Source organism: Phaseolus vulgaris, chromosome 4 (genome assembly GCF_000499845.2).
Source record: "Phaseolus vulgaris cultivar G19833 chromosome 4, P. vulgaris v2.0, whole genome shotgun sequence".
Lineage (NCBI taxonomy): Eukaryota > Viridiplantae > Streptophyta > Magnoliopsida > Fabales > Fabaceae > Phaseolus > Phaseolus vulgaris.
The window spans coordinates 118,521-131,759 of NC_023756.2; the positions used below are offsets into that span (position 1 = coordinate 118,521).

The 13,239-nt window shown below is 30.7% G+C and overlaps 1 protein-coding gene across 1 annotated transcript; it reads right to left on the minus strand.

Annotated features, from left to right (window-relative positions):
• Positions 1-1,451: 1,451 nt before the first annotated feature.
• LOC137836639 (putative glutamine amidotransferase GAT1_2.1) lies at positions 1,452-3,626 on the minus strand. The gene is made up of 4 exons (XM_068645309.1): positions 3,461-3,626; positions 2,628-3,367; positions 2,334-2,540; positions 1,452-1,936 (listed from the first exon to the last, which is right to left on the minus strand). Exons 1-4 carry the CDS (start codon positions 3,546-3,548, stop codon positions 1,685-1,687), a joined length of 1,287 nt encoding a protein of 428 aa, XP_068501410.1. The 5' UTR covers positions 3,549-3,626; the 3' UTR covers positions 1,452-1,684.
• Between the last annotated feature and the right edge of the window lie 9,613 nt (positions 3,627-13,239).

A 13,239-nucleotide genomic window follows, 5' to 3' on the forward strand; every position in this document is an offset into this window, starting at 1 on the left:
TGGGACTTACTGCGCCTTACTCCTTGGGTATTTTGGTCTGAAATGTCTACCAGACATTCGTCATTGTGTCTATTGAGTTTTGGCTGAGATTTGAGCCCCAGACTCGTCCCACAAGATTCGCAATAAATTTTTTATTCATCACTGTCCGGGCTGAAAGGAAGGTTCGTTCGTGTGTGAAACTGTTTGATTTTTTTTCCTGGGTGAATACTCATCCGTTTCACCTGAAATGTGTCGCGTTTTGTCGCAAATTCGGTGGAGATTCTTACGCAGAATTTCGGGAAAAAAACCATTCCGGGAGAATTTTTCAGAAATTTTGTGCAAACCAAGGCTATCTTCGAGCAAAACTTGTGAAATTTTGCCCTACTTTCTGCAATTTTTTTCCGGGTCCGTATTGCGTTGAAAAATTCACACAAGTACTTTCGTATGTTGTTTGCACCCAGGTAAGGAGGCACGTCCATAAATAAATCACAGAAGGAAGATACGGGGAAGAAAAGCCAGGACGTTTTGTTTTCGGAAAACCGGTTTTGTTCACTCTCGGTCTGGGATTTATGCGCCTTACTCCTTGGGTATTTTGGTCTGAATGTTTTACCAGACATTCGTCATTATGTCTATTGAGTTTTGGCTGAGATTTGAGCCTCTGACTCGTCCCACAAGATTCGCAATAAATTTTTTATTCATCATTGCCCGGGCTGAAAGGATGGTTCGTTCGTGTGTGAAACTGTTTGATTTTTTTTCCTGGGTGAATACTCATCCGTTTGACCTGAAATCTGTCGCGTTTTGTTCCAAATTACGTGGAATTTCCCGAAAAAACCATTTCGGGAGAATTTTTCAGAAATTTTGTGCAAACCAAAGATTTTTGTGCATATGAAGTCGTGCCAAATTGGCACGCCTAAATTTGTAATTTTTTTTAAACGGACCCCATTTTAGTAAAAACAAAAAAAAAAAACTCCATCATGGTCAAAAACCCGAACTTTAACGTTATCTCAAGAATAAAAGAGAATAAAAAAATATTTTCTGTTACTATTTCTCATTACATACATTTAATTTATATGCATTTAATGGGTGAGTTAATCTCAAAATTCTACCAGCTTAATCTTAATCACGGTCTAAAATCAAAACTCAAACACACTTTCTTTGATGAAAGAGCTACAACCACTGTGAGTAACTACAAATAATAATAATCTAGAGATGTAATAACTTTAACTTTAAATCCAACTCAATTTTATAAAATCGGTAAAACCGATTTATAAGGTAAAATTTGTATCTATTTATATACTCTAAAGTATTTTAATTTTTAGTCAATGTGTAATGTGTAATATTATGTAAACACAGATAGCATTGTAAATCTTTTTTAGTTGGTGCCAGTTGTGATTTTAGTTGATATCCATTTGTTGGGTGGAAGACAGTGACTTGGATTGATTGTACAGTTATGAAACATCTGTGGCAGCTAATTTGAACCATAATAAAAAACTGTCTTATTTTGTTACATAGAAACTAAAATAAGAAGCAAAGCAAGAGAGATGAACATCACTTTCATGGAGAGGAAATTAAGGCAAAAGTTGAAATATGAACAGAGGGAATCAAGGAGGCAGCACAGAACACAAGATTCATGTGAGTGACATGCTAAAAGACACCAAAAAGAAGAACAAGTAATGTTGCATGGTAAGAGGAAACAAAGTTTTGGTCAAGAACTGAAGTCATTCACAACGTCATGCAGCTTTCTTTCCAAAATTTGAGAGCAAATCTGTCCCATGGTGCGGTAGAAAGTCAGCAGATCAGACAGCTGCTCCACTGACATCTTTCCCATCACATTTTTGGCCATTTTCTCTCTTCCCTCATTCACCTTCACTCTCTCCACATATGACCCTGCATTCCTCACTGTTGCTCCCATTTGCTTCAACCGATTCTCTTGCTGCACACTTAACACTGTGTTTGACTGCAAATTCAAACGCACTTCCATTCTTAATCAAACAACTCAAAAGGGAAACTTCTGGTGCAATCCAAATTGCTTATCCCAATGTTTTACCATGCTCATAAAGGCCAAAATCAATCTTATCATTTAGTTCCAATGTTTTTGGTCTCTAAGTTTATTAGCTTCCACTTTGGATTCTTAAGGTATGCACAAACTAAGTTCATTTTCTATCAATTTACTGATAAAGAATAGATCTAGTTGTAAGAGACATCACATCACATGAACATTGCATCATCATCCAAGACTAACAAACACTCTTAGCATGGTTAATTGAGAGAATGACCAAAATGAAGAGAAGAAGAAAACTGAGAGCATTTAGCCGAAATTGAAAGAGAAACATGAAAGGTGTGAAATTTTGTACCTCCAAAAACTCTGCTCCAACTTCAAGTTCAGAATCTTTAGAGGAGCAATTCCCACGGCCCATGGTGTAGAGGTTTTTGGCAAGGGAAAAGCTACGCACTATGATTTTCCTCTTGTTCTCCATTTCCTTGTTAAGTTTCACAGGCTTTGGCACAGATGTTAAACTGTTGAGCTTCTTCTGATAAGCAATCACAGCCTTCACAAATTCCTGCGTGATAATAACAATGCATTATTAGACAAATCTGTGATCAGTGTATATCAAAATTGATCTCTTAAAAGCAGAAACAAAAGCTACCTTATAGGCAAAGGGGCAACCAGGGTAATCAAATTCATCAGAATCAGGCTTTCTCATACGTTCAGGGTGAAATTGCAATCCCATGATAAATTTGCCATCTTCAGGGCTATAAGCATCAGGGTCATAAAACCCTTCAATCAAACCATCAGCAGAAAAGGCCATAGGAACAAAACGTTGTGCTAACCTCTTAACCCCTTGATGGTGGTAACTATTAACCAAAATCTCCCTTTCTTCCCCTTCTTTTCCTTCCTCATGAAACCACTTCCACAAAGGGGTGCTCTCCACAAGCTTCACACCATGCCTATGCCCATCATAATCATCGTAGTTTATGTGCATCACTCGATCACTCTCCGCACACCCTTTTGAAAGCTCTTTTCCAATGTCCTGGTAAAGGGTACCCCCACATGCAACATTCAGAACCTGGGAGCCCCTGCAGATACCCAGATAGGGAATGTTCCTCTCGAGACAGAACTTGGCAAGGCTCAACTCGATGGAGTCTTTCTCTTTGTCAATGGAAGTATCACTGGAATGAAGCCTTCTGATTTCTTCCAACTCCTCTGGCGAGAGATCAGAGCCATGGTCGTCTTGCTGGTACCAACATGGCTCGATGTCTTCTCCTTCGCAGAGAAGAACGCCATGGATTGGCTCGAAGCTGGTTAGCAAGGTGTGGACCCCGGAAACGCGAGGCACGATCACAGGTACTGCGCCATAGCTCACTATCAGATCAAGGTGGTATTCCCCTGAAGAAAAACAGAAAACAACAATGGTGAGGATGATGATTCAAATGCTGCTAATTTTCTGAACAAAGATTTGTAAGTTAGTTAGTTGGTTACCGACGAAATCCACGAACTTGTTCTTGCGAAGTGTTCTTCTGGAAACGATGAGAACACGAGGGAGTATCACAGAGAGATTGGAAGACATAATGAGCGATGTGGGACTAATCACACGCTACGCTATAATATTCAGAATAAAGCTCAAATCTTAATGCACTCTATTTATAGGGGTGAAATTCAAATCTTCTTACATAAACTAAAAATTATTATATAAATCTTGATTATTATGAATTTGATACGAGCCTATATAAAAATAATGTTGATGAAAATGAATAATAACTTTTGACTGCATAAAACAATATATAAAAAAAAATTGTATTACATTGTTTGAAAATATAAATACAAATTCTTATTGCAATTTAAATTGCTTTTATTTCTAAATAAGTTTAAATTATTATTATAATTAAATAGTTTAATGTGTAGAGGTAAGATTTTATTTATTTTTATTGAATTAGAGGTATCAATTATAACTAATTAAGATTTAAAGAATATTTATATTTAAAAGATATATATTCTTAAAAAAAAAACTTAGTGAGTCAATGAACTATCTCTTTTTAATGAGACAAAACAAGATTTATTTGTTAAACTAGAGAAAATAAATATTTAAACAAGTGAGACTACCATACAATTTTTTTTAATGAATATGTACGTTTTTTTCTTAACAACTACTAAATTTGTGGATGAGAATGGTTTAAAAAAATTGAGATGTTGGAGCATAATTCATGAAGCATGGTATAAAATAATTTTGTTTTATCATGTGCTTCTTTATCTTCAATAATGTAATATTATAGAACAAATATTCTACATTTTAATGTGTCATTCTTCAAGAGTGTTGAGTCAAGGATGACAACACATCGTGATCGAAAAGATTGTTTAGCAATTAAAACTATTTAAAACGTTGTAATTGTTATATATATCTTTATATGAAAAACAATTAATGTATCTTATTTTATTATCACATGGTGTAAAAAATAATAATGTGATATTATTATCATCACTATAGAAAATATAAATAGACATGATTACTTTGTTTTAGCAAATCTCTTAATAAATAATGAGGTCTTAAACCGATTGTAAAAAAGCTTATAGTGGATTACTTAGATTCAATGGAGTAATGAATGTGAAATTTGAAAGTTGTTTTTCATAATACTTTTGCTTTGGACAATATAACTACTTTATAAGTATTATAATCATTTGGGAAATATGTATTTATATAAACAACAATTTACACTTCTTAATTAACTCTCAAAGTCAACATTTTTTTTTTCAAGTTATTTCTCTAATTAAGTGCTTAATTAACCCTACCTGCAATCTGCCCTTTTATAATAATTATAAAACCCACTTACAATTACAACTTCATCACCCTAAAGAATTCCTATAATTAGTATAATTTTCTTTATTTGAATTTATTGTTAATCATCTTGTCTATGTTGAAGATTAGTATAAAAACTAGTGTTATATGTTTTTCTAATCTTATTTGTATAAATTTCAATTTTAACCATGAACATTGTTTTTAGCTTTAGAGTTGTAAAGTGATGATACTACATACAATTTCAATTAAAAATATTATTTTGTTCTTATATTTGAATTCGTACTACACAATATTTATCTTCTCCTTTGTTATCTTAGCTAAATAATTTTCCATAAAAATGTTTCAAACTTCAAATGTGTAAATGCAATAGTTAGTTAACAGACCATTGAATTATTAACTGAACATTGATGACTTTGGTGTACTTTTTTAATATTAAAATGTTATTCTAATAAATTTGTCAGCTTTATATTATATTAAGAAGTGTATTTTAAGTCTACATCAATCTTATGAAATCGACTTATAAAATAAAATTTGCATCCATTTATATACTACAAAATGTTATTATCTCTAGTTAACGTAGGATCTTCAACAATTGATCGTGTCACATGTTATTAGATTTTTTGACAGTTTCATGTTTTAGATATCTAATTCTCGACACGAGAAGATGTGTGAAATATTTCACATTAAATATTAAATTATAATATATAAATAGATACAAACTTTATTTGAGGACACTCCATTTATTTTCATATTTTACACAAGAAAGTGTTGTATATTCTATATCACATTTTTCACATGAATTAGGTTTATAGTTGTTGAAAAATTGTCTCAATTACTTCCCTTCATTGAATGAAGAGGAAATTAAGATAAATTGTTGGGAGAGAAGGTGACACTCTAAAGAAGAGGAAGAAATAATCAACTAAACTTTCTTCTCCTACAACTCTACTTCAAACGTGTTTTCTCAACCCCAACACATGTGTTTCACATGAAGGTTCTTCTATGGTGAGATAATAATTTTATGAACAATCATTGCCAATTTTCTTTGACTTTTTAATATAATGTTTAGGGTTTATAAACATCGTTGACCATAGATTCAATGCACTATAGGCACTAATTAATGCATTATGATGTTTCTCCTCTTCCCATGTCACTGTCTTCCAAATCACTGATCATTTTCAAGCAAGCTTTGGCTAAAACTGGTGAAGGTTAATTGCAAAAAGAGAAGTCCATTATTCCAAAGTTGAGTGGAAGAAAATAATACGCAAAGACTAATAATTTATTTGATGGGGTAATTTTGTGAGTACAAGTTGAAAATGTTTCCCATAGAACATAAAGGTGGTTTAATATGAGTTGTGTTGAAGAAAGTTATGTTTGTTCTAATGGTGGAAGAGAAGTGATGGGAGAAAACTTCTGTATTTGGGATGAGAATTTCATATAAAATTGTATTCTAAGTTAATTTTGGGATGTGGAAAAGAGTGAAGGTAACATATATTGTAAGAAATTATGTAAATTAATTTCTATAAAGTGACTCACACGACTTAGAATTTGAGCTTTGGACCCGAATATGATTTAATAATAATAATATAATTAAAGGCTCATTGGTTAATGTGAGAAATATATATCTGATGATATACCTAATGGAAAACCTGCATTTGATGGAGATTGGGAACTAAAGGTTATAGGGTTCTGTCTCTGCATAGATTGGGACAAAGGAGATAAAGTAACTGCTCAATTAGGATCACTCATGGATCAAGGTAAGTGCCTATTCCTTCTTGATTATATGATTGTGTGAGAATCATAATATGATAAGATCTATATGAGAACATTATTGTATGTGTTCAATTTACATTTATTCATGTTTAAATTTACATATATATAGCATGACATTAATAAAAATAAATATATATTATGATGTTTAATATGTTTGGATAATCCCATTTGAAAAAGGTAGAAAAGAAAGTGAGTTAAAAAAGAAGAAGAGAAAGTGATTATTTGTGAGAGTTGAGTTATTGATGTTGACTTTGCAGAGTGGATTATTAGTGTTAGAAGAGATGAAGAGAAGAGAAGGGTGGTATGTGGGGAAGGTTGAAGGTGAGATGAAGAGAATAGAATACTAAAAAAAATGCAGAAACTGGAAGTGTTGTTGGAGATGAAGTTTTACTTGGGGAAGGTTTCAACTTTCACAACACAATGCATGCATGTTCAACACGTATCAAATTAACTATCTCTCATGTATACTTTAATATATATTTTAATCAATTTTAGTTTTTTTTTTTCAAATAGTATAATTTCTGAAATGGATAATTCTATATGTACGATTTGTACAATTTTTGCCCATTTCATAAAATATCAAATGAAATTATACCATTTGAAAAAAAAACCCTCAACTTTCTTATTTTTAATACTTAAAAAAGTAAATTTATTAATTCGTTCCAAAAGTTCCATATATGTTTTAAAAAATTTATTATTCTGTAAAACTCATTTCGAAATGCATTTTATGTGTTCCAGAAAATTTCTTCTAAAAGGTTTATTCTAAAAATTATCATATATATTTTGGAAAACTTGCTTCAATTATTCCAAAAAATACATTTTGAAAAATATTTTTGAATTTATAAATACCTTCTAAATTATACCATTCAAAATATATATGTTCTATATATAAAGTTTGTTCCGAAAAACTTGAGCTAATATATTTCATATTGAAATCTATTTTCTAAAACCCTTATTCCAAAAAAATCTGTTTTGGAATTTTTATTTCGAAAATCATATTCTAAAAGTTAGGGAGGGAACAAATAATCCATAAGTCGCTTTTATGAAAGGTAAAATTGTCATTTAAAAGATTAGGAAGGTGCAGCTGAAAATTATGGGTGTGGAGGAAGAAAAAGTCTTATTTTTCAGGAATGGAATTTTGGGCCTCAGCCCAGTCTGTATACCAGCAACGATCTTGCACAAAAAAAGCAAAGCTAACCCAAGTTGGTGTGATAATAACCTGTTTCATAAATAATTCATAAAAGCTCTTTGAGATTAGTTTTCTCAAATTAAAATTTAACCATTATAAATGACAATTCCTATATTGCTATATGAGCTGCCATCAAAATCTTTTGTAATTCCAAAATGAAAATAAATAAATAAAAGTCAAAATATTTACTTTGAACAAGTCACAAATTGAAATAGATCCGTTTATAACGGTTGGAGATCATGCATCGACTAGATATTAGAACATTTTATAATATATAAATAAATGCAAATCTCACCTTATAAGTCAGATTTACGAAGTTAAATCAAATTTAAAGTCAATTTCTTAATATTATATCAGATTCATTTCGAGTTTATCCTAGCAATTGTTTGTTTAACTTATCTATATAGTCTCACGAACGAGTTGTTAGTGTAGGTATGAACACTCTTATGTTCTTAGATTTTCAGAATGAGAAAATGAAAAAAAAAAAAAAAAAAAACCTTAGCTTACTTGACCAGTTGAATCCAAAGACCTAAAATGTTAGGAGACCCTTTCAAAGTGGACCTCTCACAAACATTCATGAATGAGCACCACCACACACTCAATTGTTGACCAAAATTAGTGTTTGTAAAGAACAAAAGAAAAAGGTAAAATGAGAGGACCAAGAACCCAAATACACACCAAATTTATTCCATTAACTTCTTCAAACATCTCATTCATACACATAATGATCTTAACTTGTTAAAGCTAACATGCACTCAGAAACATCCTGAAACAGAGAGGGCTTATTACAGTAGATTAGATGGTATTATACTATAGTATTATACAGTATAGTACAGTATATGAAGCAAAGATGATGAAGATGAAGGTGGCTAACAAGTTGTTGGGAAGGGAATGCCACAAGAGCTAGCAATCCTTATAGAACCAGGAGAGTTTGCATAATTCTTGATACTTGGACTTTTGAGGTAACCACAGAGACATGGCCTTTGTTCCCTCACTTTCTGACAGCAGATGCTTGTTGGTGGAGATGAGGAAGACATTGCCTCCAAACAAGGACTCAGCTCCGCAGGGCTACAATTCAAACCCTCCACCACCACCACTGCCACCACCACAATTGCAAGAAAAAACACCTTCTTCATCTTTTCTCACTTGTTTCTGAATTGTTTCTCAGTTGAATCTGCTATGCTTCTGATCATGGAGGGTTTTTATGGTCCATTGGGTGGACTCAAAGGTCAACTATGCAGCCCCACTACTCTCACAGTTCACATTTCACAAATTAAATAAGAAAAAAAATAATTTTTTCACACCCATTCTACACTCTAATAAATATTAATATTTTAATTATTTTGATTATATTTTCATTAAGAAAAAATTTTCTTCTTTTAATTTTTTTTTTAATTACAAATATTAATATTTTGTAGGAAGTGTAAAGTGGAACAGGGTCAAAATATCACCACCCAAATAAGAAATAAGAAATAGTAGGAAAAACTTTTTGAGCAAGTGAAGATTGGTGAAATGAGAAATAAAGAGTTATCACAAATTAAATAAGAATTTGTATGAGATATCCACCTTCATATACAACATGAAAATACATTTTAATCCTTCTTGTGTCACCCCATAGAGTAGTTTTCGAATTATGTAATCCAAAAACTCATTTGAAAAAAGATTTTCGAAATACATAATCCGGAAGCTAAATAAGACTTCTGGATTATATAATCTGGAAAGTAATCATGCATCTGAAAAAAGGCTTCCGGATTATATAATCCGGAAGCTAATTACAAATTTGAAAAATGACTTCCAAATTACGTAATCTGGAATATTATAGAGAGGTATTTTTGGAAATTTGAAAATTTATGGAGGTGAGAGTAGAAGGTATGGAGGTGCAGGAAGAAACAGTCGGGTGGAAATCCTACTAGTGAATCCTTTTTCCCGAGCTATTTCTCTCCTTGCTTGCCTCCCTCTATATTTTCAGCCTTTTCTTTTTGTACTCCATTATTACTAACTGGACTCCCAAAATAATATAAAAAGACTAAAATATTCAATCGTTGTCACCGTTATCGTTGTTGCATCATTGTTATACTTCTATTCTTTATTACACTGTTTGAGAGGAAGAAGAAAAAGAGAGTTAGCTTTAAAAAAAGTTCCTCCCAAAAGTTTCTTATATGTTTTAAAAATTTATTATTCTGTAAAACTCATTTCAAAATGCATTTTATGTGTTTCGGAAAATTTGTTCTAAAAGATTTATTCTAAAAATTATCATATATTTTAGAAAACTTGTTTCAATTATTTCAAAAAAACACTTCTGAAAGGTATTTTGAATTTAAAAATACCTTCTAAATTATATAATCTAAAATACATATGTTCCATAAAGTTTGTTCCAAAAAACTTGAGCTAGAATGTATGATATTGAAGAATATTTTCTAAAAATCTTATTCCAAAACTTCTGTTTTGGAAATTTTTATTTGGAAAATCATATTCTAAAAATTAGGGAGGGAACAAATAATCCATAAGTCGCTTTTATGAAAGGTAAAATTGTCATTTAAAAGATTAAGAAGGTGCAGCTGAAAATTATGGGTGTGCAGGAAGAAAAGGTCTTATTTTTTTAGGCATGGAATCTGTTTTTGGGCCTCAGCCCAGTCTGTATACCAGCAATGATCTTGCGCAAAAAGAGCAAAGCTAACCCAAGTTGGTGTGATAATAACCTGTTTCATAAATAATTCATAAAAGATCTTTGAGATTAGTTTTCTCAAATTAAAATTTAATCAGTATAATAATTTTTTCCCAAAGTTTTAATATTTGGTACCCATCTTTTGTAAAATAACTGTTTCTGTTAATTGGATTTGAATTTGTATCAATTTTTGTATCTAAAAAGAAGAAATAAAAATTAAATAAATTTAATCTACACATAAGTTAATTTTATCCTACACAGAAATTCATTTCATTTTTTTATTATGGTAAAATTACATATAAACAAACTTGTTCAAACTTACACTTAATATTTCTGTTTGTTTTTTCATTAATTTTATTGTCAAACTATTGATTGAATTGGGTGAAAGTAGAAAAAGATATATTCAGATAAATATTTTTTATCATCATACAAAAATTAAAAAGTAAAAAAAAACAAACTTTTTTATTTGGTTATTGCAAAACTCTTATATTCCCATATATCCTTTAAAAAAATTGTATCAATACCCATATTGCTATTTGAGCTGCCATCAAAATCTTTTGTAATTCCAAAAATGAGAAAAAGAATAAAAGTTCAAATATTTATTTTGAACAAATCACAAATTAAAATAGACCAGTTTATAAATGTTGGAAATTCCACATCGACTAAGTATTAGAACATTTCATAATATACAAGTGGGTGTAAATCTCATCTTATACGTCAGTTTTATGAAGTTGAATCAGACTTAAATTCATTTCTTAATATCTTATCAGATCCATTTCAAATTTATCCTAATGATCATTTCTTTAGCTTATCTATATAGTCTCGTATACGAGTTGATATGAACACAATTTTCTTTAATTCTTAGATTTTCATAATGAAAAAATGTAAATAAAATAAAATGAAAAAACCTTGCCATTCATCAAGCACCACCACCCACTCAATTGTTGACCAAAAATAGTGTTTGTAAAGAACAAAAGAAAAAGGTAAAATGAGGGGACCAAGAACCCAAATACACACCAAATATATTCCATTAACTTCTTCAAACATCTCATTCATACACATAATGATCTTAATTTGTCAAAGCTAACATGCACTCAGAAACATCCTCAAACAGAGAGGGTTTATTACAGTACATTACATGGTATTATTATACTATACTATTATACAGTATAGTATAGTATACGAAGCAAAGATGATGATGAACATGAAGGTGCCTAACAAGTTGGGAAGGGAACCCCACAAGAGCTAGCAACCCTTCTGGAACCAGGAGAGTTGACATAGTTCTTGAGACTTGGATTTTTGAGGTAATCACAGAGACATGGCCTTTGTTCCCTCACTTTCTGGCAGCAGGTGCTTGATGGTGGAGATGAGGAAGTTATTGCCCCCAAACAAGGACTCAGCTCCACAGGGCTACAATTCAAACCCTCTGCCTTTGGACTCACCTCCATCACCACCACTGCCACCACCACAATTGCAAGAAAAAACACCTTCTTCATCTCTTTCTCACTTGTTTCTCACTTGTTTCTCAGTTGAATCTGCTATGTTATGTTGTGTTATAAAATCTGCTATGTTTCTGATGATGGAGGGTTTTTATGGTCCATTGGGTGAACTGAGAGGTAAACTATGCAGGGCCCCACTACTGTCACAGTTCACATTTCACAACACATTACTGCAACATGTCTCAGTCTTCACAGGGAACCACTGCTAAAGATGTTGACAATTCTGCAGTTTGAGTCTCTTTCAATGTATAATTTTGTTCATAAGTAATCTTATTTATTGTGTATCAAGACTTTCAGTTTTAGTTTGAATGTAGAGAAATTGTGTCGTAGAAGTAATCTTTGAAATGAATCTTAATATTTTGAAAGACTGATCTTAACTAAACTAAAGGAGTTGATTTTGCAAGTGATTGTTTCTGGTAAGAAGGAAAATGTTGGCATGACAATTATTGGAATTTATTGTTTAGTAGGGAAAACTTTTTGACCAACTGAAAATTGGTGAAATGAGAAATAAAGAGTTATCACAAATTAAATTAGAATTTTCATACATGGTGAAAATCCAGATAAAAATATTTTATATATAAATATGAGTGCAAATATCATTTTATAAATTATTGAATAATAAGGTTAAGTTAGAATTAAAATTATTTTTTAATAATATAAGTAGTTTGTAAGAAAGCAGTAAAAAAAATTATATTTTATTATATAATTTAATATTTAATGTATTTTGCATTTGATTTTAGTTTAATTTAGAAAAAAAATTAAAAGTGTATTTGAAGTATATTAAAAAAAGAACTAATTATATTTTTGTTGGTGCCTCAATATACGATTTATTAAAATTGAAGTTTGTATAAAATGCAGGTGTAGACTTTTATTGTAATGTGGGTTAGTGCATTTGCAAGTTTAAATGGACACACTCAGCTGTAGTAATCATATGTATCTAAATATTTTGTTTAGAAAAAAGAAAAATCATAACAAAGAAAAAAAAAGTTATAAAAAATTTAACATTAAAAGAAGGCACATCTTATTCTTTTTAATTTAAATAATAATTAAGAAATTGTAATTGTACAACTTTTGAAATATAGGATCAAAAAGTAAAAAAAAGTAAAATAATTTAAAATAGAAAAAATTATAGAGATATATGAATATAAAGCTGAAATGAATTTAGACAATTATAACAAATATGATTTTATTTGTCATACTAATAAGAAGGGACCTAAATTTAATAAATTACTATCTATATTATATATATATATATAAATATATATATATTCAGTATTGATATAATTTGAATTTGAATTTAAAAGTGATTATTTCTTAGTATAAGTGGATGCAAATATCTTATTA

What these genes read in the sequence shown, in the direction of transcription:
- LOC137836639 (XM_068645309.1), bottom strand. Translation starts at nt 3,548, where the DNA reads ATGTCTTCCAATCTCTCTGTGATACTCCCTCGTGTTCTCATCGTTTCC. An exon ending in GTTGCCCCTTTGCCTATAAG is followed by an intron (nt 2,541 to 2,627) that starts GTAGCTTTTGTT and finishes ATTATCACGCAG; the next exon opens with GAATTTGTGAAGGCTGTGAT. An exon ending in TTGGAGCAGAGTTTTTGGAG is followed by an intron (nt 1,937 to 2,333) that starts GTACAAAATTTC and finishes TTGAATTTGCAG; the next exon opens with TCAAACACAGTGTTAAGTGT.